Here is a 25,842-nt window from a genome sequence, read left to right as displayed (position 1 = left end):
AATGTAAAATTGACCCGTATTAATTGCGCATGAGAAAATGTAAGGTAATTCATGGTGAAATACAAATTTACCACTTGGAAAAAGGCTCCGAAACATTTACTAGGAGAGCTTCACTTTTGCATTTAGACTGTACAACACATTTCACCAATCTATTATCCGTTTCACTTATCATCTGAATGTAAATTATTGCCCTGCAGCCATCTGTACACTCTCGACTATGTAGACAATCATTACCTCAAGCGATATGCAAACCAAGGATCATTGTTACCTCATCATATTTCAATAAAACTCCCCTTATCCGTGGTGATGTTCAGCATGCTGTTGGTGTTTTCTATTAACTATGGACATCCGCATGGCTGACAAAGAACATGGAACATAAGCTCAAAAGTGCAGCAAAGAAGCATGGGTATATGCATGCTTTTATTTACATTGAGCCAAAGAAATTGGAGACATTCTGACTGTTAAGAAAAGTAAGTGGGCTTGGGCAGGATACGTCACTATGAGTAGAAGGGAAAACGGCCGTTGGTTAAGATGGAGTGGGAGCAAAGAAGTGAACGCTCATGAAAGGACATCCATTGAGGAGATGGAACGATAAAATCAGGTCATGCACGGATGCTTGGTGGATTATTCTATCTCAGTAACAGCAGAGTTGTAACAGTTCATCAGGGAGGTCTTCATCCAGCAGTAGATTCATAATTTCCGATGTCAGTGCGATGGTCAGTAGATAAACACGGAAAATTTGATAATATTGACGCCACTCATCCACAAAAAATGCACATAGGAATAATGGATGGACGATAATTAATGGATGGACAATGGGAATTTCTGAAGATCAACTGGGAGCTCAGATTATATAAATAACAAGCAGTGTGTCTATCGACTGTGCCGAAGTTCAAAGTTTGGAAATAAAAACATTGTCTGCGCTGCTTGCTTCGGAAATAACGGCCAACTTTTGAAAATAACGTCACGTGGTTTTAACATTTACGTTAAGCCGACGGCGCTCTTACATCATAACACCAGCAGGTATTGTCGGCGGAGATGAGATTAAACTGTTGTTTCCTCATCGTCTACCTGTACCAATACAGCATACGTTAACCAACAAGGCTCTATAGTCACAGTCAAACATCTATTTGTCATAATAATTTCTATTTTACACATCTATGCTCGTCTACACATGGTGCATTCAGTAAACGGTAACAAAGTACGTTACGGGAGTAGAAACAGATGGACTCGTGCATGTTTTCAAGGGCCCCTTATTTATTTTGTTAGCTGTGGAAAGCTGTGGTGTCCGCTGACGTGTAATGTTTACGAAAGAGAAAGGTGTTTGGTGCAAAGCTTTGCTCACGCGAATGGAATATTTCAAGACCACGTCAGGAGTTAAAACGGCAGATCAGGGGTCACTGGATAGCTGAGAACGATGACGATTGAAAAGATTTCAATGTGAGCCTCAAGGAACCTTAATGCTGGCACAAGTCATATCACCGCCTAAAAGTTTATCCCGTGCTAAGATAATTGCTGGCCTGTTTGTAAAATTTATTTTTTTACTTATTGGAACTGGAAGTTGAAGAAGCAAACTGTGGATTATGGATGACTGAATCTTTATTTTTTAAGCATCGCAGATTCTAAGAGTGAACGTTTTGGGGGATTTGTTAAGGTCCCATTATGACCATTGCTGCTCTCTGCAACTCTTTCATCAGCATTAATGAAGAAATCCATCAAACCATACCATATGCCTTTCATCTGGCTTTGAACAGCCCAGAACTGAATAGGCCACTGTTATGATTTTATGAGATAATTATCATTGTCGGCGTTCACGAAGAAAGCTCATTAAATTATATATTAAGACTGCTGATGTCTCGTAATGAACCGAAGGGGGTGCGCGCATTCGATACGTCGCAATAACCTGGCCGGTTGAAAAGTGGATGCGTGTTTCAGTCATTACATTCAGGTGATGAAACTTTCTTCCTCTAATCAATGAGGAGCCAAGACATTTCTCAAAATGTGAGGCACATTTTACCCAACAATATTTTACAAAACGTATCACAAGGAACTCCCCCCCCCCCCCCCCGAAGCTCAAATTGCAGTTGTTAAGACAAAACATGACAAAGTTTAAATTCTAAATCCTTAGTGTGGCCCCAGACAGGACTACGATTATAGACCAAACATTTTGGAAAAGCGGTGAAAGACGGTGCAACGCCAAATCCTTACAGCCGTGCCAAGACCCGTCAGATTCTTGGCCAGAATGTCCCCAGTACTTGTTTCTTGCACTCGGGGTAAGACCCAATGTATTATTCTACCAGATGCTGATTAATCCAGAGTTGTTTTGAGAACAAAAAAAAATCCAGCATGACACCACTCAGAATGGTGTACATCACAGCAGCTACAGCAATGCCAATTAAATCGGCAGTCGTGCTGGTGATGCACAAAGTCTGCTGTTCAAATCTAAAAGCGAATATTTTAATTATGAGCAGCCAGTTGTAATTACAGCCCTGCTATTTTACTTCAGGGCAGACATCACAAAAATAAGCTTTTTTAAAATCAGAGTACAAACCGGAGTTGGGTTATTGTAGCAGGTTTACGTCTCATTGATTAGAAAAGCATGGAGGAACCATGAAAATACTCGAGTAAGACGAGGCTTTTCAAAGTACCTTGTCAGAGACTGACTTGAGAGGTCATTAAGACTCAAGAAGATTATATTCTAAAACAAGATAAGGATGGGGCTGATGTCGTTGCTGCTGCTCCTGACGATGATGATATTTTACTTAAAAGACTTGGGCACTTTTCTTTTTAAGGCAAAGTAAATTGTGTTTGGTTCCTCAGTCAACGCCCCTTTTGATCCTGGATTGCAAGCCCCCGGGAGAGATGAGTAAAGGATAAATGCTGTCTCCTAAGATTCCAGGAGTGTCCTCACATGTGGAGTTTGGTGGCAGCGCTCTATTTATCAATTACCGTTTACAAATTCCCACTGCAACAGAGCCCGTTTTGCCTTTGATTCATTGGCATTCATCTTCAGAGGTAGCGATCGAGGCGATCACCGGGGGAGCAGATACGTATGACCATCAATCATGCAAAGGACAATTTTCCAATTCTAGAATACAGATATATCGCTGGATTGCAATAGGCAGGATTGCAGTCTTTATGGAACACAGCTGTGGTATGGGGGAAACTGAAAACTGAGTGAAGTAGATCCAAAAACGACCACAATAAACGCCTTTACCCATGAAGTAGAATGGTTTAAAGAGCAGCTTCACTAACTTGCGTTACCAGAAACAAGGAGTGTGACGATTGCCTTCCCCCCCCCGTGATTCCACGAAGTGCCAGAATTCAGAGTTGCGATGGCATTAAAGAATCGACTCTTGTCTTCATGCTGTGGTGAATGGAGTGGTCTCTGCTGACTGGAAGTGGGTCATGTGAATCATGACGTATAATGAAAAAAAAACGATGCTTACGGAGGCAATTCAATGCATTTATCGTGATCCTATGCATCGATATTTATCAATTAATCACTGCACAATTACACGCCCATGAAGAACAAATTTACATGCAGTGAATGCCCCTTAAGTACGTTTTGTGAATATTCACATTCAAGGAAGTGGCACCTGCATATTGGTTATGTCAATGGAGGTAATCCGTTCGCGCACGTATAGATTGCGTTTGGCATGAAGCCAAACTCTAATTATCACGCTGGGTAGACGGGTAGGCTATGATTAAGTCGGTGAAATGGAAAACCGAATATCCGCCGGCAAAACATCATCAGATATTTTACAACGTGCATGCCGTTTAAGGCGGCGGAGTGTCACCACACAATTTTCACAAGTTTCAATTGACACCGATGGTGCACTCCAATCGTGGTCCGAAGCGCGAGGCTGCACACTGGCACTTGCATCAATTCAACGAGAAAACTGGTAAATCGCGCGGACACACAATCTCGGCCATTTCTCCAATGGGCCTTTGAAATCCGGCACCACAAAAAAACCCTCAGGGACACAAAATGGCGCACTTCTTTTTTTTTCCCTCCTTTCTGCCGCCACAGCAGACAAAAGCGCGCCCCCCAAAAAAAAGCAATGCAAAAGAATTCCTTCTTAACAGCCTCCGCCTTTTTTTTCACGGTTTACATTCAGGTGCCGCGTAACGCACACTCATCCACGGACATACTATCAAATTTGCAGGGACTTTAAACTACGGTATTTTAGCTCCAGAAAACATTAGCGATGTAATTGCCGCGTGCGCGCGCGAGGTGCGGTCGGACAGCGCAGAAAGTGGGGCCTTAAACGCATGCACAATGTTGAATACGGTTTCTTTTAGCAATAACGCACTCCAGTTTTTCGTGCAGATTAAATAAAGTTTCAGCTTGGTACTTTCTTTTTCGCATGTTCATCCCAACCGTATATGATAAGCAATCGAACTTCTTATTTGCGTTGATGCACGAGGTGCTATTGGAAGATTATACAATCAGCACTTACCCATGAATTGCCCTCATATCTGTGTGAATAATAAAGCATAAACGTGGATAAAATTCAGATTTACCACCAATTCCCAGTTATTCCTCTCATCCATGCTCTGGTGCGCATAAGAGGATGAATTTAGTGCCTATGACAACCACTTCCAGATGACATTCATCTACAGACACAAACTACACCGGCATCATCACCGTTCACCAGAGCATTCAGGCTGGCCAACCACCACCAAAACGACCACCACGATGACCACTTCTTCACTTGAGCACTGCCTCACTGTGGTACAGGCTTGAGTGCCCTGTAGACCCTTCGGAGCTCTTCATGGATAGGGACACTCATGCCAGTCAGGTACTCGGCGAGACAAAATGTGCTCTCTTCACAAACCAGCACAGACCAACCAGCGTGGCAAAGCAAAAGCAAAACATTCGCCATGACCGACGCACCTAAACCACAGCCCGACAACAACAGCTCCGGATCCAGCAGCCATGGCATCTGCCAGGTAGGAGAAGGACCAGGGGGGGGGGTGCTATGGATCACTGGCAGGACACGTCGCAAGAAGAGGGGCGATGGGTGACGGTCACGAACAGGGATGGAGCGGCAGCGCAATGAATGCAATGCATACAAAAAGGTGTAAAGGCGAGGTGGATTATTATTTCACAGGATCATGAGAGATAGCAAATCCTTGGGGAGGCTTTCATCCAGCAGTCGATCATGCCTGATGACGATGATGACCGCGGCCACTATGACGACTCCCAGCACCACCATAACGATTATCACTACAACCACTGCAACAACAAATACCACCACCCCAACTACTACAACCGCCAACACCAAATGGCAGCTAGAACACATTATTAAAAGATGCCACAGACATCGTTCATGACGATTTTTGTGCCCCAAAAGTACCGTAAGCTGACCCACGCCTTTGTGAGGATTTAGGATGATTTTGCCACGGAGACTTTTCTCAGCCACAGTTAAGCACGGATAACCGGATAAAACTAATCCCACTTCTGCAATGACTTGTTTTATCTGTGGGGAAGCACGGATAGTGAGTAATAAAATCTCCGTGGATCGATTCAGTGGCATGGTTAACATTAATAGTGGATAACAGGAAGACAGATGTTAAAATCGTATCTCTTTGACGAAGTGTTATGACTCGTACACAAGGGGTGGCAAATATACTGGTACACGTGCCTTTGTATTTAACCACTTTCCACATTGATGCAATCTAAGTATTTGCGTTTGAGGACTGTTAAGAGGAAGTTATACAGCACTCGTAGCTCTCCGTGCGTAAATGAAAAGAATGGCCATCATTGACCACCCTGAAAGACAACACACCACTAGCGCTGCCACTTACTATTATTGGGAGGGTGCTAAATGTAATCGCCTAATGTTCATTTAGCATGCACCGCATAAAACTCAATGCACACCAGCATCTTGATAAAAAAGTGGGTCTTACCAAAATGTGATCATTCCAATTTTCATCGTCCATTGCTTTCTGCAGATAAACAAAACGTACCATGGTATAACAAAAAGAAAATTGCAATGCTGTAGTTCTAAATATGGTAGAAATGATTGCAACGTCAAGACACAAAGTAAACAAGACGGGTGGATTGAGCATCAAGTAACATCCAATCTTAAATTTGCGAGAGATGCATCGCATGTGTAAGAATCAATGCATTTACACTTGTACACGTTGCAATTGGGTTCACGTCATCCCTGTAGCCACCAGAGGTCAACCGTGAAGAACCAAAAATGTTATTCCTGAATTGAATAATAGTGCCGACTCATCAAGTGGCCAGGGAGGTGAATAGAACCACCCCAAGTAAATGGAAATTTGGTTACTGCAAAACGTTTACCTCTCCATACTTTTGGTAAAAGAGAAACTTCATTGCTCCCAGTGCTCGATATTGCTTCACATTGGGGCAAAGTTCTGCGAAAAGAAATTCCGTAACAATTTGTTATTTTACATCACTTGAAATCCCATTCATTTAACGAGTCAAACGCAAGTGATAATAATGTATAAAGCATTGTGTCAAGCATTATTTTAATGGAATTTGGCACAGGGTGTCCCTGCTGACGCTTTTCCATCACAAGGGAACAGCATGAACATTACATGCGTATGCACAACCCTTGAGTCAATCCATTGCAGGACGAGGGCCTCCCCACGGCGTGAAGATCGTGGGGAGTTTTTCACCATGCTGGTCAGTGTGCGATGGTGAAGGCAGAGAGCAGACTTTGGAACATAGCACAGTACAATGGATTTGACTGCACTGTCCCCTCTGCTAGCAACGTTGCCCCGGGGCAGCCTACACCACCTGCTGTAAGCATGGTGGTCACTCATCCAAACATGATCCAGGTTTAATTCTGTTCAGCTTCCGAGATCTGATCGGATCGGATGCAATCCAGATTATTTGGTCGTTGGCGACAACAGCCTGTGTATTCATCCATATTAAACAATGGTGCCAGTGGAAAGATAGGCCGAGGCAAGGATAGCAGAGTTTAAGGCCCCACCTGAATCGATCTTGTAGGTATCCAGTAATCGTGTCACAAATTTGCTCAGAGATTTGGGATGCATACGCTCATGTTTCACCTGCTGCAGACCTGGGTACTGTCTGCAGAGAAAAAAAAATTCATTTCCACGTATGCTTGCATTGTGAATCATAACAGGACAGGTATAATGCCAATGCACTCCAGTGGGCAATTATTTGGTCAACCATGTAAAAAAGATGGAAAAGGTTAAACAAACACTCTAAGTACAGTACTCATTTTAGATCCTATAAACAATCTCGATAAAACCACGGCTCACGAATAACTTGGCTCCCAGAATACCCAATTTGGGGCTATTTTGATGGAATTTTGTCAACACGCTCTAAACCAGGCAAAACAAAATCAAACAAATCGTCGCTCGCCCGCCGGCTAATGACCGCCCTGCGCAAAGGCCCGGCGGCGAGGAAGCCACTCTGCGGGAACACACTGCCGCTGACGGGGCCTCAGGAAGTGCAGTTCCCACAACGCAACAGGATGGCAGGTCTCCCTCCGTCCAGGGGCGGTGGGGGCCGCCGCAATACTTTCCATCCCGTAATTTCCCAGCTGTCAGCCACGCTTCCGCTGGCCCTTCCGAGGATGCCGGCTTCGCAAGGGGCGCAAACGCCGGTCGCGGTGACGAGACGCACGTGGCTTTGCTGCCCGGCCATTAAAAAAGACTTGCGCTTCCTCTCTCTTTCTCTCTCCTCTCCTGCTGCTCAATTCACCTATGCCGCCCATTGGCAGTGAACTTGTGTGTTTTTTTCCCACGTTTCGGTTTGCCGTCTATTTAACACGCGCTGTCTGCTGCCAAGAGGCCATAACCATTTCCGCTGAATTCCGTAATCTGACAGGTATCATCTTAACGGGTTATTTAATGGTGGCAAAACATTAAACTGCGTTCTTGCGTGCGAAACGGTTAGAATATTTTAAGTGACAATTCTCCCAAGTAAATGAAAATGAATCGTCCGATGTGAAAACGTGTTTTTGTTCCTTAAAAACAACGGTCCATCTGATCCGAGCCGTTAAACAAAAACCTCATGCTGTCATACAAGGGAAGCTGCTTCATTTTTTAGTCATATAAAACATGTATGGTTGGCAAGAGCAAAATATATGTTGTGCATTAGTTTTTGACTGGATTATAGTTATACTGCCACAGCAAGGGGCATTTATTACTCACAGAGTCACTCTGCACTATTGGCAACTACTCAGAAGGCCAAGACCATCTGTTGCTATATGCCAAAGTAGCCTCAAGCAATTCTTTCCATGTAACCTGTAGGGATCACGCATACCTGCAAGTCCCCTCGTCACATCATCACGTTATCATTATCACGCTATCATCATCCCATCTTGCCTCTACGCCTGAAACGCGGCTTGGGGGAGCCTCAAATATTCCTGCCCTCAACTGAACTCTGTAAGAAGACCTCGAGAAAGCTCATGGGTTGTAACATCAGCTAGCTTGTGTCTTTATCCATCGGCAAGGGCAGGATCGCCAGGCATTTCCTAGATTGCTTTCACTTGCAAAAGCACCTACTTGCCCTAGCGATTAGTAACTCATTTGTCAGAAGCGTTATAGCACATCAGCGGCATAACAGAGCATGAACCTTCCCCGTAATGAGGCCCCCTCTTTCAGTGCTATTTTTAGCCGCTTACATTTTTTGCGAACTATAAAGATCCCCGATGAGCACAGCAGAAAAGAATATCTCAATGTGTTAATTCACTGTGACCTCAGCCTGCTCTCGGCCATTTAAAAAGGATCCAACTGTCCATGTGATGAACACGTTTTGCCACTGGGATGTGTTTCGAAATAGCAATTACTGCACAACATTTAAACCGAGCTCGCAAGGATGAAGGAAACATTTTAAATGTAGTCATAATAAAGTAGTGTTGATGCCTGCCCATATTGTGAAGTCTTCCAATTGCATTGTTTTTGCTCAGGTATTTTTGATTTAGATAAATCTCAGCCACACAAGTGCCCATCTTTTCAGGGCACTCGCTTACCTCGGCCAAATATTCATCCATAAATATTCAGAAAATAATAATCTACAGCCATTTGTTAATCCACTGCTGGAGAATAGCTTCCCTAACCTGTCGGTTATGGGGGTAGTTTGCGCATACTTCACAACACTGGACAGTGCATGTTGGTAAAAGGGGGGCCAAGGGTTAGTTCAGACATCACTTGCCACTGCAGTGAGCTGTGGTTCGGAATTAAATTCATGTTACTACGTTCACAATAAAATAATCACAGCACAGTGCGTGTACCACTTCCCCACCGCTCCATGCCCAAATATTTACATTCGCGTGCATTAATAATTCACGATCATTGCAATTTATCACCAGGTAAAAGCGAACCGAAAAACAAACATCCCCCAAAAGTATGCAAGAGGGGCATCGCTCCCACACGTGTGTGTGGTGGCCAGACTCCTCATGCAGGCCCGGTGTCAGCAAGGTCTGTGCATCTTCTTGGTTCTTTCGGTAAAGTCACCTGAGGACGGCTGCTTGCGTTGTGGCCAAAACGTCGTGAGAATTATTTTATTATGTTTTATTTTTATTATTTTATTATTTCCCTTCTACGTGACTTTACCGAAAGAACCAAGAAGATGAATCCCTGCAGTCACGAAAGCTTTAAATCGAAATTTAAGGTCTGTGCACTTGGCATGCGTGGCATACTGCAGCAGGTTCCCCAGGTTGAAGTCCGGATGGCACCAGGAATCGAGGAGTCGCACCAGCTCCTGCTGCAGTTCGGGCGAGTTGGACACGTAACCCTCAACCACACTCAGCTTGTCTTGGAGAAGCAGTGGCGTGCAGAGCTGAGGGGGGCAATGGTAAGGATGAGTGCCCTAAAACTTGATTGTAAAATCAATTATATGTACAGCCATTTTGTCAGTCCACTTTTGGATGAGGTCCTCGTGCGAGTCATGTGGGCTGTTTGACCATACTTCACCACGCTGGTCAGTGCGAGTTGGTGAAATGGGATGTCCAGGAGCAGATCAGATGTCACGCACCACTGAAGTTAGTCATGACCGGGAATACTACTTAAGTCACCGGGTTCATAGCACAGCACACTAACCATTATGCCTTCATTCCATCGCTCAAAATTTTATACCGTAGGAAAAATAATGTAAGTATTATAATTTCTTAAGGTCCGATTTATGAGAAGTGCTGCAACATGGAAGTCATATAATTATAATATCATGCATGCATATGCAGATGTACTTTATGTCCTTAAAAAATAATTACTTTCTGAACAGTGATTCATGTATGCATAAAAGAGTACAGAATGCTTTTCAAGTATTGTTGCAGATCAAATTGGCAAGGTGTATTAATGCAAAGAACATGCCTCTCTGAAGTTCAGGTACGGTTGCAAATGCATTTTCTTAGCCAAATGAGCGGCCTGTAAACAACAAAAAACAGTGTTTGATGATTAATATTTCTGAAAACAAAATGTATCACTTTTATATTTATTTACCTACTTAATAAATGAACGTGTACACATTGGCATTTCCGAAGGAATTTTTTTTGCTTTGCGAGTAAAGTTTGTGAACCTATGAATTTTGGCAAATAAACCGGGCGCTTAGGCGGAAATCCTCAATCAAAACGGCACCGCTTCGGACGCTAAAGCTCACTGTAATCCGGTCGCTTGGCGCTCGGTGCGAGCGGTCAACAGTGATTCCCCGTGGACTTCAGGCAGGAAGACAAACATCCCCCTTCACAGCGCCCCGAGAAACTCAGCCGAGCCCCGCACACTGCCCGGCGGAAGACGAGACTTGCCAAGGGGAAGGGTTTGAGAGGAGCTGGTGTGTTACGGTGATGCGGGAAAACAAAATCTTATCTGTGGAGACGTGGCGATGCTTTTCAGAACTACCCCCTCGATCTAAAAAAGCGATGGCATTTTTGCGCGCGAGCGTCACCGATTTTGTACGCTGGAGGAGATTTGTATTTGCTGCCACAATTAGGACTAGCTACCTCATCAGCAGGACTTTCATTGCAATATTATGGGACTGGCTTCATGTATAATTGCACAGCTGAGAGCATGCTACCCTCAAATGGTTGAAATAGAAATTACATCATGGTGCGAAAGAAGTTCAACATACATACATCATAATCATCAACCAAATCCATATGCATACCGTGTGCTACTGCAGTTGAACAGAGCAACATGGCAAAAAAGAACCACTCTCAAATACAAACCAATCCATCACATGCCCTGTGTCCCTGCATTGTGTCTGGTTACCAATAAGTGACTGATAAATGGTTGAGAGGCAGGACTTATCAGTTTAGGTCCTATCAGAGCTTTGTGCTCCGCTGTTGCTCAAGATTTATTTTGGCAAAAAAATACAGGAGTGTGTGAGTCATGGCATCAAGCTCGGGATAAAAAAAAAGCTATTTTGGCCTATGTCAAAGTCTGCTTAAATAGTAAAAGTTTGTCTCATTGTTAATCCGCCAGCTTGCTGGTGTCATTGTTATGTTTCCACACAAGTGCCCGTTTGTGAGCCCATCCATGCAGAACACAGCGACGCTGGCTGCTGCTGCTTTTACTGGAGAGCGGCAGAACAATTCATTTTTCTGCTCGGCTTGCATTTATAAGCAGTTATTTACAAAAGCGATGTGCAGTGCATATGTAATGTGTGTGAAAAACGAAGGTATGTTTAACCGTAGGTCTGACATCACTTATTGTGCATGGGAAGACCAAATATTCTCAATTGTACAAACAACCAAATGGAGTTGAAGCGCTGCAGAATTTGTATCTATTAAGGCTTGCTCGTTCGTGAATAAAATTGAGCATTTTATTTTTGTAACATCTTATTATGAAAGCAATACAAAACGTACTTTAACAAGTTGTATCACAATTAACGTGTCACACCTGTGCTACGCTCGGAAGCTGAGGGCCATTACAGGTGTGTGGGGGGGGGGGCACAATCTAGGACAGTCCGTGCCAGTGCGATTTTGGCAAGAAACACAAGGCAACTAATGCATACACCAACAGGCAAAGGGCGTTCACGCGTATAAGCATGTACTTACCCTAGCAAGTACTTGTGGACAAGCATATACAAAAAACCAGCACAACTGCCTTGCAAATACTCATCACCGTCATCATCAGCCAGCCACTGCTGGATGAATTACTGTGTACATTGTCACCACCCCTCAAGGTCCTGCGATGCCACAGACCATCTCGCTCTTGCGCGCGAGCTGATCTCATCGCTCTATCTCAATCTAGCAATATATCCTGCCCAAACCCACATATGTTTTCTTTAGAGTCAATGTCTCCGATTTATGGTCGTTGTCCGATCCAAGTGCTCTTCTTGTAGTCTGTCAGTGTAATTTAGGGCATGTAACTCTCGGTCATTATTTTTGCACTCTTTTAAGCTTTTTTTCCCTTTTTTGTTTGTTCGTCATCATTCGTATATCTGATCCACAACACAACTGGCTTCATACCACCGATCGAAGCTTTCTTCCGGAGGCACTTTTGGGGCACGCCAAGAGGAAATATTATTCACCTCTGAATTCCTCAGTTTAAAACCTTCCAGGTTCCCAATGCACTGTTTAGTGAACTTAATTGTGACATCAATACAGTTACAAAACACAGCTCTTAATCACTGGCAGTGTACAAAGAGACATGGACTTCCTCAGGACAGCTTCCTTCATTGCTTCCCCATCCTCTTCCGGCAACGGCTATAAGAGTACGTCAGTGGGCTGGGAACCAGCCCTTGTATTCGAGTCCCTGTGATACGGACGATGATCAATAGGCACTGCGATAGAAAGTGCTCCTAGGGAGGAGCCATGCCACCCTCTAGTGGAGAATTTGAATATTTCTTCACGCTCAAGCGTTGGGTTTTGACAGTTGGGATGTACAGAAATTTCCGATGTGTTTTCAAGTCGTAACAACGATGTTTTTGGGCCCGATGTCCGACGTTTCACTTCACGTGCCGGGAGCTTATATAGAAACGTCAGACGTCATTCCCTTAAACGTGTGGTACAACCTGGAAACCAACGGAGAGCCGTTTCTTCACACAGTTGGAGAAACACTCGCGTGAAAAATCAACTACAATTACAAAGAGCGGATGTGCTTATATCGATCATATTTTTTACATCAACCGCCGTCAATATCATTCATTGTATATTTACTAAATGGTTACAAGTAAATGAAATAACTCAATTAAGGAATGAGGCTGCAATCATTCTCCTGTTCAAAAATGCAAAAAAACCTGATATGAAGCATTATATATCAATTCCCCTCCCATTAATAAAATAACAATCAACAGCCCTTCGTCAATTCACTGCTTCCCCAAACCGTGTTGGTCAAAGTGGATGTTTCACCACATTGCACTTCGAGCGTCAGTAGAGGTTGGTGAAGAGGGCAATCCCAAGATATCACTCGCCCACCAATGTTAACCGTCGCCGGGAATTGAACTCAGGTGGCCGGTCCAGAGAGCAGTGAGGCCATCCAACCGTGTGAGCAAGCTGGATTTAGTAGTTTCTTTTCTTTTACCATTGACCACATACATACATAGAAGATACAAATAATATAAAAAACAATTTTGCCTGACTATTATTGACTTTGAATCAGTGTAAACTAAAACAGTCATCCAGGCTGTCACAACCGGCCTTAATAAAATATTGTTTTACAATTGAAATAAATAATTAAACAACGTTGTATGTACACTGTATATTATGACAGTCATGTTCCTATGTAGAAAGACTTACCCCCACAATAGCAGGAATGTGCCATTTCCACCAATGTTTGTGCGAATGGGAAATTATTATAATTTATCTTATCACGAAATCACCCTCATTGTGCCCGAATGCTTAGCCTCTGAGAACTTAATAACAGAGTTAAGTCTGGTTAGTACTTGGAATGAAGATGTTCAGGGCATACCATCATACATTGTAGGCTTTAGCTGCAAGGTGGCCGAGATAATTGCACTTAGCGCTCATCGTATGTGGTGAGCAAGTGAATGTCTAACAAGTGCCCTTTAAAAGGTTCAGAGGTTATCATGGAGCACAGACATGCCAAAGAGAAAATAATTATCACCATGCCCTTTATTTACACAATAAAGCCTCAACGAACCAAAAAACTTTTTTTTTATGGGGGTCCTGCTACAATGGGACATTGAATAGTCTGGAATAACCTCGCAATAGTTTTGTAGTCAAACACGATTAATTGATTTGCGGGTAATTGTTTTGCAAGTTTGAAATTTGACGCGGGCATGCGTGCCCTACTCCTTTTCTGATGTCGAAGGATCTTTAACATCCACATTGTAAATTGAAAACTCATTTCTTGACAACTGTTTTTTGTGTTTAGTATGTTGTCCTTCCCCCACACCTCCTATTAGCACAGTTGGCTATATACAGTGTGAAATAAGTTCAACATATGTACATACTTTCCCATATTTATACACTTTTCTGCATCGATACAATTAAGAGTCAACCGAGACACAGGCTGTGTAAACAAGAACACAAGGATATCTTATGGAAAACGCACTCGCCAAAGGTAATTGCAAGCGTAATCATGAACAGTCCAGCACAACCCTTGCTCATCACAACTCTCCTGCTGTAAACCTACGTTCATCAACTATTAGTTTCGGTCGTAACTATAACCCCTTTCTTACCTACACTGAAATCAAATGTCACAGTTTTTTTATATCCATTCTGTTCCCAATTCAATTCAACACGGGTTCATTCTACATCCAGCAGTGGATTTATCACAGCTGATAATGATAATGACCCCTGGTCAACACACAAGTCTCTAATATCCATATATTCACAAGTACCACCCGTTATCTCAGTTCTAAAGTATGTTCAATCTGCATCAGAAGGTAATTTGAGCATGCAATGCTTATGAATATCACTTTGTCGTGAATTCAGCAGTGGTTGTCCAATGGATAGACGTATCGGCATATAGCCATAGGAATGTAGAATTTCGACCACTGGCTCAGGGCTTGCAACAGGAGATGACCACCACCATCCAGGGTCATTTGAGCAATACATCACTTTTTTAAAGCGTCTTCTTTCGTATGGCTGATGTAGATGCAGCGCAACAGTTATACTGGTCGGAACCTCCTGGTTACACCAGCCCACAGGGGATTATTGTGTCCGTCCGTCGTGCAGGGAGGGTGGGGAGGGGTGGGGCTGGTCACCCTGTGGTGCCCTTATAAAACTCAACGTTTAACCTACTCACGCCGGCTTGTGCCCGCCCTCACAGTCGGGCATATTTGCGGAATACACCACGCCGCCGTTGACCCTGGCCAACGTTCCTACTAGCTCCCTCCGCAGGAATGTGGCATTGTAGATAGGCCTTGTGGGGAGCCGAAATATAACCATTATTCATATTTAGAGATTATCCCAGCACGGGTAATCTCTTTGGACAACAGAGGCATCCCCAATAAATGTCTCTTTGCTGACATAACCATTGAAGCCCCTGAATTAGATATTCCTCAAAAAACACCCATGGCAAGATGCGGCCACTACCTATTCAAGCGGACAATAAGAGCAAGACCTGCAGCATGCGACTTCTTACCAGACCGTGGACCACATTACGAATCACTGCGAACGTTGAAATATCAGCAGTTGCATTGAAGACATCTATTCAGCTTCCTGAGGCTGTCCTTTGGTAATCTGATTTGTTAGTTGCGATACAAAGCCATACGCAAGAAGTGCTGGTTACGACCGATCGCGAGTGTGGTCGATGACACCCCACCACGCCTCACCTCTTGATACCTGTCTTTCTTCTGAAGACCCTTCACTGCGCTGATGAGATGCTGGCGATCGGCAGTCTCCAGCTGATACATATGAATGAACGGGTCCATGGTAGAGCCCTGGCCGGATGAAAGCAGTCGGATCGCCCTTGCCTGCAGTTCCCAGTCACATGGCAGCGCCTGGAAGAGTTGTGCGGGTAGCCAGTCAACCAAGAGCACTGTGCACTAAACAAGTGCATTGTTGAGGTTGTGCCACTGCTAACAAGCGGTGTGCGTGGAGATTGGTTTCTCGACAATCAAGCGGCAGCATCTGAACTTTACAAAAATAAATTTACAATTGCACAATTTCCAAAACCTTTTCCACCAATCCATCTCGATTTTAAATATGAATACTGGCTAAGAAAATGGAACAAAAGCTGAAAAGTGAGAAATGAAGCAGAGGTACATGCATGTAAATGAGAAACAGAACATTTTAACACATGGATAATATAACATATGGAAGTTGAAGACATCATATTTAATGTTAATAAAAAATGGTTTTGGGCAGGACACATTGCTAGAAATTTGGCCCGTGGTCGAGACTATTGGTAGGAATGGCAGGCAAAGGAGGGAACCACAGAAATGGAGTAATGTAATCAGCTGAAAAGCAGGTGCTAGATGGACCATGACAGAAGGTGTCTTCATCCAGCAGTGGACAGATCATGGCTGATGTGCCCATTCATCATTCAGGTTTTTATAGCCATCGATACAAAATGAACAGTCGAGCTCAGGTGTCGTACCTTCCCTTGGGAAGGGTGGCTGGCCACCCAGTTGGAAAACTCCGTTATGATGTGGTGAGCAAGGTGAGCTCTGCCCCTCCTCCAATCACTGCGCACCTCCAGGATGTCTACCAGCATTCTGCGAGGATCGACCGCGGTTTCCAGGCGAGCCTGGCATGCCGCCAGGATCTTTTGCCAACGAAAAAGGCAATGTAAAAAAAATCACATTTTACTCAATTGTCCTTGCCTTGAGTGAATATGGAACTGTTAATTGAATTCAATAAAATTGATAATTGTTTTTTTACCCTTCTATCTGGCAACAAAACTGACACCTTTTTTACAAGGAGTCATGTTTGCATAGACCACAATACCTGCAGTCATAATGCAAACAAAAAACACAACTCTGATAATGTATTCACTGTCCTTGAAGTTAATTGGTCCACACCCGAGACAGCTTTCCTTAGAGCCGCGTCTCACATGGGTTGGACCAGATGACGCCAAAAGGCGCACAACTCAAAGACAATGCACCTTCAGATAATAATAAAATTCAATAAAATTGTCGCAATTTTTTAATTACGAATTTTTTTGTAACGTACGCATTTATTATGTGTACATGTATAGCCCTCTCGTCAATCCATTGCTGGATGAGGGCCTTTCCACGCTCTATGGGTCATGGTGGTTTGGGCCATACTTCATCATGCTGGTCACAGCAGGTTTCGTGAAGGTGTATTTTGATGCACTTCTCTCTGCTGGCAAGGTGTATTACAGTTCGAGATAAATCGAGTAAATTAACCTCTATTCCCTATAGCCACACAACGGTGACATGTTTTAGTCTACTGGCCTTCCAGACTTACGTTAATCAGAAGCTTTGACATCCATACGATTGAAACAGGTAAAAAAAAAAATTTGATTTAAAGGTTTCGTGACTGCAGGGATTCATATTCTTGGTTCTTTCGGTAAAGTCACGTAGAAGGGAAATAATAAAATAATAAAAATATACAACAATAAAAATTCCCACGACGTTTCGACTGCAACACAGGCAATCGTCATCAGGTGTGAAATCCACACAGCAAGAATTTTTTCTTGCTGTGTGACTTTACCGAAAGAACCAAGAATATAGGTAAAAAGTTTGTCTACTTTAACAAATGCTGCTGGTTAACACGAGTATAGAAGGCCAAAAGGCCCAAAGACTAACACTATTAAAATGTTTATGTAGATACAAAATGTAGGTCTGGTTATTTATTTTATTACATAGAAAGCTACAAAATAATAGCACATTGAGTTACAGTATTAAACAAGTACATCTAATATTGGTGGCTTTCATATTTATCACTTCACTCAGTAACATCTGATCACATTAATAGTAATATTTATTTGGAATTATTATTGATACATGCTTGGTTTATTAAGCCTTTAATGAATCATCTCACCTGATTCGGCTGCTTTTTATTCCAAAGTTCCTCCAAGTTGCGTACAAATCCGTCCTCCATCATGATAAATTGTCCCTTTTCTCAAACTATCACTGAAAGACGATGGTAAAAGTTTGCACAAATTACACCTCTTCTCAAATCTATTCCTGCATTTTAACAACAAAAAAGACAGTGACACGTAACATTTATTCAGCTGCAACCTTATTATCCTTAGGGCATTGGCTATTTCTGTAAGATTCTCAAAGAAGGAGTAAGCTGTGTAAGAGAGCTTACAAAACGAGTAATCATCAGTTTCAAAAGAGAACAGTATAGTATTAGCACGTGTGTAAAATAAAAGTATTCAAAGGTATGCTAAAATGTCATAAGGTGATTTTTTTAAACACACACGTAAAATAAATATTGTACATGGGAGTACATGGACACCGATGTTTCCTATATGCACACAATAGCGTAAAAAACACGTTTTGGTCGCGAAAGCCTACGTGTTAAACAACACGTTTTGGTCTGTTGGCTTTCCAAAATGAAGTTAACCGAGACAGCGCTGACGTCCAAAATGCTGACGCTGGTTAAGAAGTTTGTTTCCTTGATACAACATTTTTTTAACAACTGCCAATGCAGAAACACCAAATTATGTTAGCCAAAAACTTGACAGTCACTCAAGAAAGTCACCATTACTCTACCCCTTTCTTTCCCCTGTATGTGAATGAAATGTGCTTCACGACTTGCAAAGCAACATTTTTTTAATGTCCTTTTAAAACAATTAATGTAGCCCTTCAGGATGGAATTTCAAGGTGTGGTTGGAAACATTTTAATAACGCAACCCAAAACTCAAATTTTGTCGTGTATGGTGTGCCTCGCTCTGCCAGCCTTCTGCCGGACACATTTGTGAAACTTCTTTCATGGAGGAAAAAAAAATGCTTTAAAGCCAAGGTTAAGTGTGTCATTATTACATGCTGGTTCCATCACTCCAATATATGTCAAAGTTATTAATAAAGTAACACCACTCGAGTCCTATGATGGAGCATCTTGTCCCCTGATTTTGATTTCGAGAATTTCAAGTCTAGCCCATGTGGTTCTTCTCTCTTACATCATCTGAGAATTTCAAGTCTAGCCCATGTGGTTCTCTCTTTGCCATCATCTGAGAATTTCATATCTAGCCCATGTGGTTCTCTCTTTGCCATCATCTGAGAATTTCAAGTCTAGCCCATGTGGTTCTCTCTTTGCCATCATCTGAGAATTCCAAGTCTAGCCCATGTGATTCTATCTCTTCCATCATCTGAGAATTTCAAGTCTAGCCCATGTGGTTCTCTCTCTTCCATCGTCTGAGAATTTAACGTCCAGCCCATGTGGTTCTTCTCTCTGCCATCATCTGAGAATTTCAAGTCTAGCCCATGTGGTTCTCTCTCTTACATCATCTGAGAATTTCAAGTCTAGCCCATGTGGTTCTTTCTCTGTGTATACAGACAACCCTGGTGCAAATTCACTGCTGGGTGAGGCTCCCCCCACCTCACCACGCCTGGCAAGTCGTGGGAGGTTCATTGGCCATACTTCACCACGCTGGTCATTCCGGTGTGGGATGGCGAGGAGCATAGACCCCGGGCTCATAGTTCAGTACAACATTGGGATTTTTGTTAGGCACCGTCCCCCCTCTGATTATCATCACAAATATCGAGATGAGGTCAAATGTGACGGTGGGAAAAAAGGAATACAGCACTGCGAAGTAAAGCAGCATCTGATATTGTAAATGGCATAACGTTTCTACGGTGTATGTTGTAAATCACTGCGCCTTATATACTAAAACAGTACAGTATCATTACCAACCATTATCTATCCATACGAAGGCCTCCCCAATCACTGCAAATACTTCAAAAACATATTCTGTGCACACACACCGGTGTGTTAAACGTACAAGCGGCATATCACCACCCTGTGTACACTGTAACAGTATTTATTTAAAATTGTTTTTGTTAAATTATAGCACGGTTACCGTCGTGCACACCCGAGTAGTTACTGTATGCGACGTACAGTACAGCATACAAAGACAAAGATCCACCGTGTAGCCTTCAACAGGCTGTAGAAGCAAGTGCTGTTGGCGAGCAGCACCTGTGAAGACTACCGGCACACGAGGGAAGGAGGCCGCCTTTGTCTCTCCTCCACCCCCCCCCCCCAGTTAGCGATGTTTCACACACCACTGCACCAGGAAATCATTTGAGGCCGAGTCAACCTAGGGGGTGTCGGTGGGGGACCCACAGGATACTGGTTTCTTGGTGGTGGTGGTAATGGTGGTGATGATGGTGATGATGATGGTGGTGATGATGATGATGATGGTGGTGATGATGATGGTGGTGATGGTGATGATGGTAGTGGTGATGGTGGTGGTGATGATGGTGGTGGTGATGGTGACGATGGTGGTGGTGACGATGGTGGTGGTGACGATGATGATGGTGACGATGATGATGGTGACGATGATGATGGTGACGATGATGATGTGGCGAACCACATCACCAAAGCAGTCTCCACCAAACCCGCGCCAGCGACCGGCGTGGTGAAGTATGGCTCAACGTCAAACCACAGCCGCCGTGGTAGAGTGACGGGGGCAGGGAGAAGGCCTTCATCCAGCAGTGGATTGACAACGTGGCTCCCGACGATTAACAACCCGTCGCATTTACCACCCAACCAGACCTAAACAATCCGGGGCCGTACAAGAGCCAGAGCCGGAGCCGGCTTCGAACTCACCTCTCATCTCATCCACCAGCCGCTTCCACCACCAGCAGCACCAGCAGCACCCCCCAAACAAAACAAAAGTGTCCACCACTCGTCCTGACGGTCCACCTCCAACCACCCGAGCAGTCCCACAAAACCACCCACTCGAGTCTCGCAAAGCCGCTCAATTTAATGAATTTCTTTAATTGGTAACCACGTGCCGATGTGGATTGGCTGCTGGTGGTGGCGTCGTCGCTTGTTCCTGATACGCAATATCCGCGTGGCTTGACAATGTGGCTTGTTGGGGGTGGTGAGCGCTTAGGGGTTGAATTGTTTTTGGGGTAAATATCTAATTGCGATTTGTTTCCGGGCAGATATGGCGATTTGCGATAAAAATAAAAAAATGTTAAGCTACATTTAAATATTTACCGTGTGATAGATTTGAAACATGTGATGAGGCATTGGCACATGATGTCATCAAAATATGAACTGCTCTATAGATTATCACGCAAGGGTGAGAACTTAAAAGGTATGAATTGCTTCCAACATGTATTTATTTAAAACAAATTAATTGAAGTAGAACAATCAAACATAGAACAATTGTTAAGTTAAATAAATAATGTTATAATCACAAAAAATAAAACAATTCCAATAAGAAATTAATAGGACTTTTCAAATCGCAAAAAATCGCAGCCTTTGCGAATTACTAATCACATGGTTTTAAATTGCAATTTCGATTTGAAATCGATTATCATGGAACCTCCTTTGCCAGTACCAAAATATGAGAATAGTTTTTCCCCTTTTTTGTGGCAACAAAACAGCTGTGTTAAGATGTTAAAACACCAAACTGAAACCTTTTACAAGTGATCATGTCTGCATTAACCACAATATTTGTGGTCAGAATGCAAACAAAAACATTCTGATAATCATCTATGCATTGTCTTTGAAACTGATTGGTCCACACCAGAGACAGCTTTCTTTCGAAGCGTGTCTCAAGCGGTGTTAGACCAGAGGAGGTTTGAGACTGGGGTTACACCAACAACCACGCCCAAGTGGGGGTGTTTACTACACACTGCACCAGGTAGTCATTTTTAGGCTGAGTCGACCTAGGGGAGGGCCCAGGACCGGGTGGCCGTGAGCGGGAATCGAACTCGGGTGGTTGGGTTCGTAGCGCAGCGCGCTAACCACTACCCCACCGCTCCCCCCCCCCCCCCCAATCTCACAACCCCCAACACCACCACTTCCAACCAAACAAGAACATTGAGAATTCAAGTTTGCGGCCATGAGATTGAGGTTGGATGGTTGTTTTTGTGGATAGTTCCGTTGATGGCCCAGCAGATGGCGATGGTCGACTTAGTAAGTCTGGAAGTGCTGTTGCTTATGTCACGTGACCTTTTTGACAGTCTCAAAGTATGAGAAATAAGAATAGCGTTCACCCTTTCCAGCAATACATTGATTCCTTGCAAAATGTATCTATTTAGTGTTTGAACAAGCAAGTGCTGCTGTTGCATTTCCATGGGCAAAGAAGAGTTCAGTAACTGTGGGTGTAAGAAAAAAGGCTGCAGTAGTTGTAGTCATAGGATAGTAGAATTTTTTTATACGGACAATGTATGTGAATTATAAACCCCAAGCCTCTATAATCGTTTTTTTTATCGTCGTAAGGTTCTGACCCATCTGTGAAAAATATGTCTTATCGCTAATCGAATTCCTCCAGTCTAAATACGTATTATGATTCTGATCATTGCTATCAGCTCTCAAAGAGGAAAAATCTGGCCTCTCAGTTGTTCAACTTTCCTTTTGACCTCGCTGATGCCATCCACTCTATATTCGTCTAAATATAATTGATTTAGTTAGATTGTTCTATCGCATGATAGTGAAAGATGGTGACGGATTGGAGAGTCCCACATTCAGCAGTTTTTTTTAAAAATAAATCATGAATGATGACGATATGTGAAATAAAGTCACTGCCTTTCCAAATACAGTATACATTTATCTCCTTGTGCTGCCATTCCATCACGAGTCTTGTCCATCAGTCAAGTTTCCGTTTTAGCCATGTATTCATTCCAAGATCACTCACTTGTCTTCATACTGTACGCTTGTCACAAGTATTTTTTTGTTAAAGATGATAATTTGTTGTTATTATTTTAATCAGATAACACTGGCATGCATTGGAGTTGCAAATACTACTCTGCATACAGTACTTAAACTGAATTCTACCACTAGGTGGAACTAGAGGTTAAGAGAAATATGAAATTTTCCTCCAATGGATTTTAGGATGTGTCATAATGTGACCACTAGGGAGCGTAAGTTTTCGCTTCCAATTATATTTCAGTTGAAAGTATCGAGGCGCCCACGTCATGAGACAAATTAACTTCCATTCGGAAACTCTTTCAGAAAGCTGTAATTGAGAATGGTGTCTGGGGGGCGATATCTCAACGCTGATTCCGAGATATCTTTAGTCGTTTCCTGTACACAAAATCCGGTACACTTTCTCACGTGGCCTGCTCTAGAAATGTTTGTGGCATTCGCAATTAAATCGAACATCTGTAATCCTCAAGAGCTATAACTTTACAGAGTTATGTACAACCAAATTAAATATCTTGTTTATTGTGCAGGCATTGGTGACCATGCTTGACCATAAACTCGCTGCATTTGAGAATTCAGGGTAATCGTAGGTGGTTGTTTTGAGTTCAAACCGATTATCTCAGCAGTGTCAGCTGAGAGCTCTGACACAGCATTAACCATCTGAATCAGTGTTCTTCGCTAATTTTCAGAGCGGGGCCACTTTCGCCGAAACGGTTTTACAGAAGCACAATGATGATAATGGGGTGTTGTCACGTGTTCTAATTACTGGCGAAACGTCGTACTCAGAAGGTAAACGTTGTGGATTTGCTCTCCAACACACCGGTGTGCTGTACTAGTAACGAATTGGCATGTTCTGTTTATGTAACAAACCTTACTCATTGGCTGTGTTGGGTGGTGGTGGGTTTAATGACACATTGATAATTACGTGATCTAACCTAAAAATAAAACAATATTATGGGCAGATACTTAAATTAGGGTCATGCTTAAAAACTCCAAGTTCGAGACATCATATTGACTGTTAAAAGCAAGTAACTGGGCTTGGGCAGGACACAACACACTAGAGGGGATGATGGCTGGTGATCGAAACTAGCTATCGAATGGCAGCCAATAGAGGGAATGCCAAATTAGGACATGCAGAAGATGGACAAATGCAATCATGTAATTTCCAGGTTCTGAATATAATATTTCAACGCAGGATGATAAGGTGATTGCATTGACAGACCTTCATTTATCAGTGATTAATCATGGTGACAGATTATACAACTGCATGCCAGGTTTTTTTTCTAAACAGTCAGCGTTTTTTTTGTCAACAAAAATCTTGTTTTATATATTAAAAAAAAAATTGTACCCATTATCACTTGACTAAAAACAGCAAACGCCATGTAGATTATCAAATTGCAATGGGAGTTTGGGAAGAAATGGAAGAACAGTTTGTCATGGACATGTCTTCGTTTGTTTTACACTTCTCCGTTTACAGACCAGACAGATGCTTCCGGACCAAACTGAACGTGCAAGGGGAAAAAGACAAAGTTGCCAAACCATTTTTAGCCAGCAGAAAGCGGATGCCTAACCCATTGTCCTTTTACTTTTCCTCCACAAAAAAAAGTTCGAGCTGCGAAATTCATGTTGAAATGGGAAGCTGCAGATTCCCCACGGGGTGATCGTTGCTTGCTTGCAATGAGAACACTAAGATCCTGTCTTCTTTCGGGTCACAGGCCAGAGAGGCCCCGCTGTGGTAAAATTGGCTTTTGGAAGTGCCTTTTGGTTCACATTTGTGCTCATACTGGGAGGTTGATGAGTCTACATCCAGTGGCATTTTGACCACAATAGGGGCACGACAGCATGTATGTTGAACTTCTTTTGCACCGTGCGTAGCCAACCTGCTAATTGGAGGTGGATCAATGGAACATAAATAATCGCCCACAGTGCGACTCTGGTGACCAATATCAAACTGTGGACCACATAGTAACGCCACTACCTGGTTCGATCAATTGCCGGGAGTGTTAAAAATATCGCATTCATCTGGATACTTTTTTTCATTAATATATTTTACCTGTATAATCCGTTGAGATTGAATATTTCATGAACAATGGGGCCCAGGTTGTCAATTGACATGTACATAGCAATCGCTAATGACATAATACAGACAGTTTAAATGTATAATTTCTACTGTTTTACATAGATTTACTGCTGAATACATTCACTGGCTCACTAACCTCCATCTGTCAAAATACATATTTCTGATCAACTCTAAAACACATGAAAGTGCTCTCCTAACGCACACACTCCCTACGACACATGTTTCATGCATGGTGGTTACCCATACAGGCCTTATCCCGGGTCAATCCCGCTTAGCTAATGGGATAGAACAAATTCCAGGTGATTTGGTCATCTGAAGATGATGTAAAGGAACAATGAGTAATATTTATTTGACAGAAAGTGGTTGCCTCATCGAGAAAAAATCGAGATCTTGAGCCTGGACTTGAACTTCGGCTGTGAGTGGACAGCTCAGATGGCTGAGGGAAGGGAGATGCAAACTCATGAGGACAGCAGAAGAGAATGGGCGACCTGTACCTGAGTCAAGGTTTACTGGGGGGCTTTTGCAGAGAGCCTTGGTTGTTGAAGTGGAGTGTGATAGGGAATTGAGTCAAATGAAAGGAGAGAGATATAAAGGCGGTGAACCTATAAAAAAATAATTTAATCCCAAGTGAAATAATTAGAATGCCTAAACAGCACCATCATTATTATCATCAGCAGCAGCAGCTTTGACCAATCCACTGCTCTATACAGGCCTTTCCAAGCCACTGTCACGAAATACGATCTGGCAATGCACCAATATATCCAGCACCTGCACATGAAATGCACAATAAGACATCAACTGATACAAGCCGAGTATTTAACACATTTCAATAAAATGTTTGTGAGGTAATAATCTGCACAAATAAGGCACCCATGTGATTGGCATATGCCCCAGTGTTGTCGAACTGTTATAAAATCCTAGATTTGAAGCTTTCGTGACTGCAAGGAATCATCTTCTTAGGTTTTTTCGGTAAAGTCACGTAGAAAGTAAAATAAAATCTACGTGACTTTACCGAAAAAACCTAAGAAGACGTTATAAAATCGTTCTTTCATGTTTCATTACACTGGTCAACAAATTTTTTTTTTTTCTGGCCTGGACTTTTGCAGC

The 25,842-nt window shown here is 42.9% G+C and overlaps 1 protein-coding gene across 5 annotated transcripts in view; it reads right to left on the bottom strand.

Annotated features, from left to right (window-relative positions):
* EXD3 (exonuclease 3'-5' domain containing 3) overlaps positions 1-20,826 on the bottom strand; it is a 94,225-nt gene extending 73,399 nt beyond the window's left edge. For 2 of the 5 annotated variants that reach the window (XM_078865426.1, XM_078865428.1), the window contains exons 1-9: positions 20,604-20,826; positions 17,868-18,013; positions 16,459-16,626; positions 15,692-15,859; positions 10,324-10,377; positions 9,654-9,793; positions 6,972-7,072; positions 6,317-6,390; positions 5,917-5,955 (exon numbers count right to left, since the gene is read on the bottom strand). In XM_078865426.1, the coding sequence (XP_078721552.1) occupies positions 5,917-5,955; positions 6,317-6,390; positions 6,972-7,072; positions 9,654-9,793; positions 10,324-10,377; positions 15,692-15,859; positions 16,459-16,626; positions 17,868-17,930 (807 nt within the window). In that variant the 5' untranslated portion in view covers positions 17,931-18,013; positions 20,604-20,826. The remainder of the gene's footprint in view (positions 1-5,916; positions 5,956-6,316; positions 6,391-6,971; positions 7,073-9,653; positions 9,794-10,323; positions 10,378-15,691; positions 15,860-16,458; positions 16,627-17,867; positions 18,014-20,603) is intronic. The other 3 variants (XM_078865427.1, XM_078865429.1, XM_078865430.1) reach the window with 3 other exon arrangements.
* Positions 20,827-25,842: the final 5,016 nt, after the last annotated feature.

The sequence above is a fragment of the Lampetra fluviatilis genome, chromosome 20 (genome assembly GCF_964198595.1).
Source record: "Lampetra fluviatilis chromosome 20, kcLamFluv1.1, whole genome shotgun sequence".
In the NCBI taxonomy this organism is placed as follows: domain Eukaryota; kingdom Metazoa; phylum Chordata; class Hyperoartia; order Petromyzontiformes; family Petromyzontidae; genus Lampetra; species Lampetra fluviatilis.
This window is presented reverse-complemented; position numbering and strand designations above follow the sequence as displayed.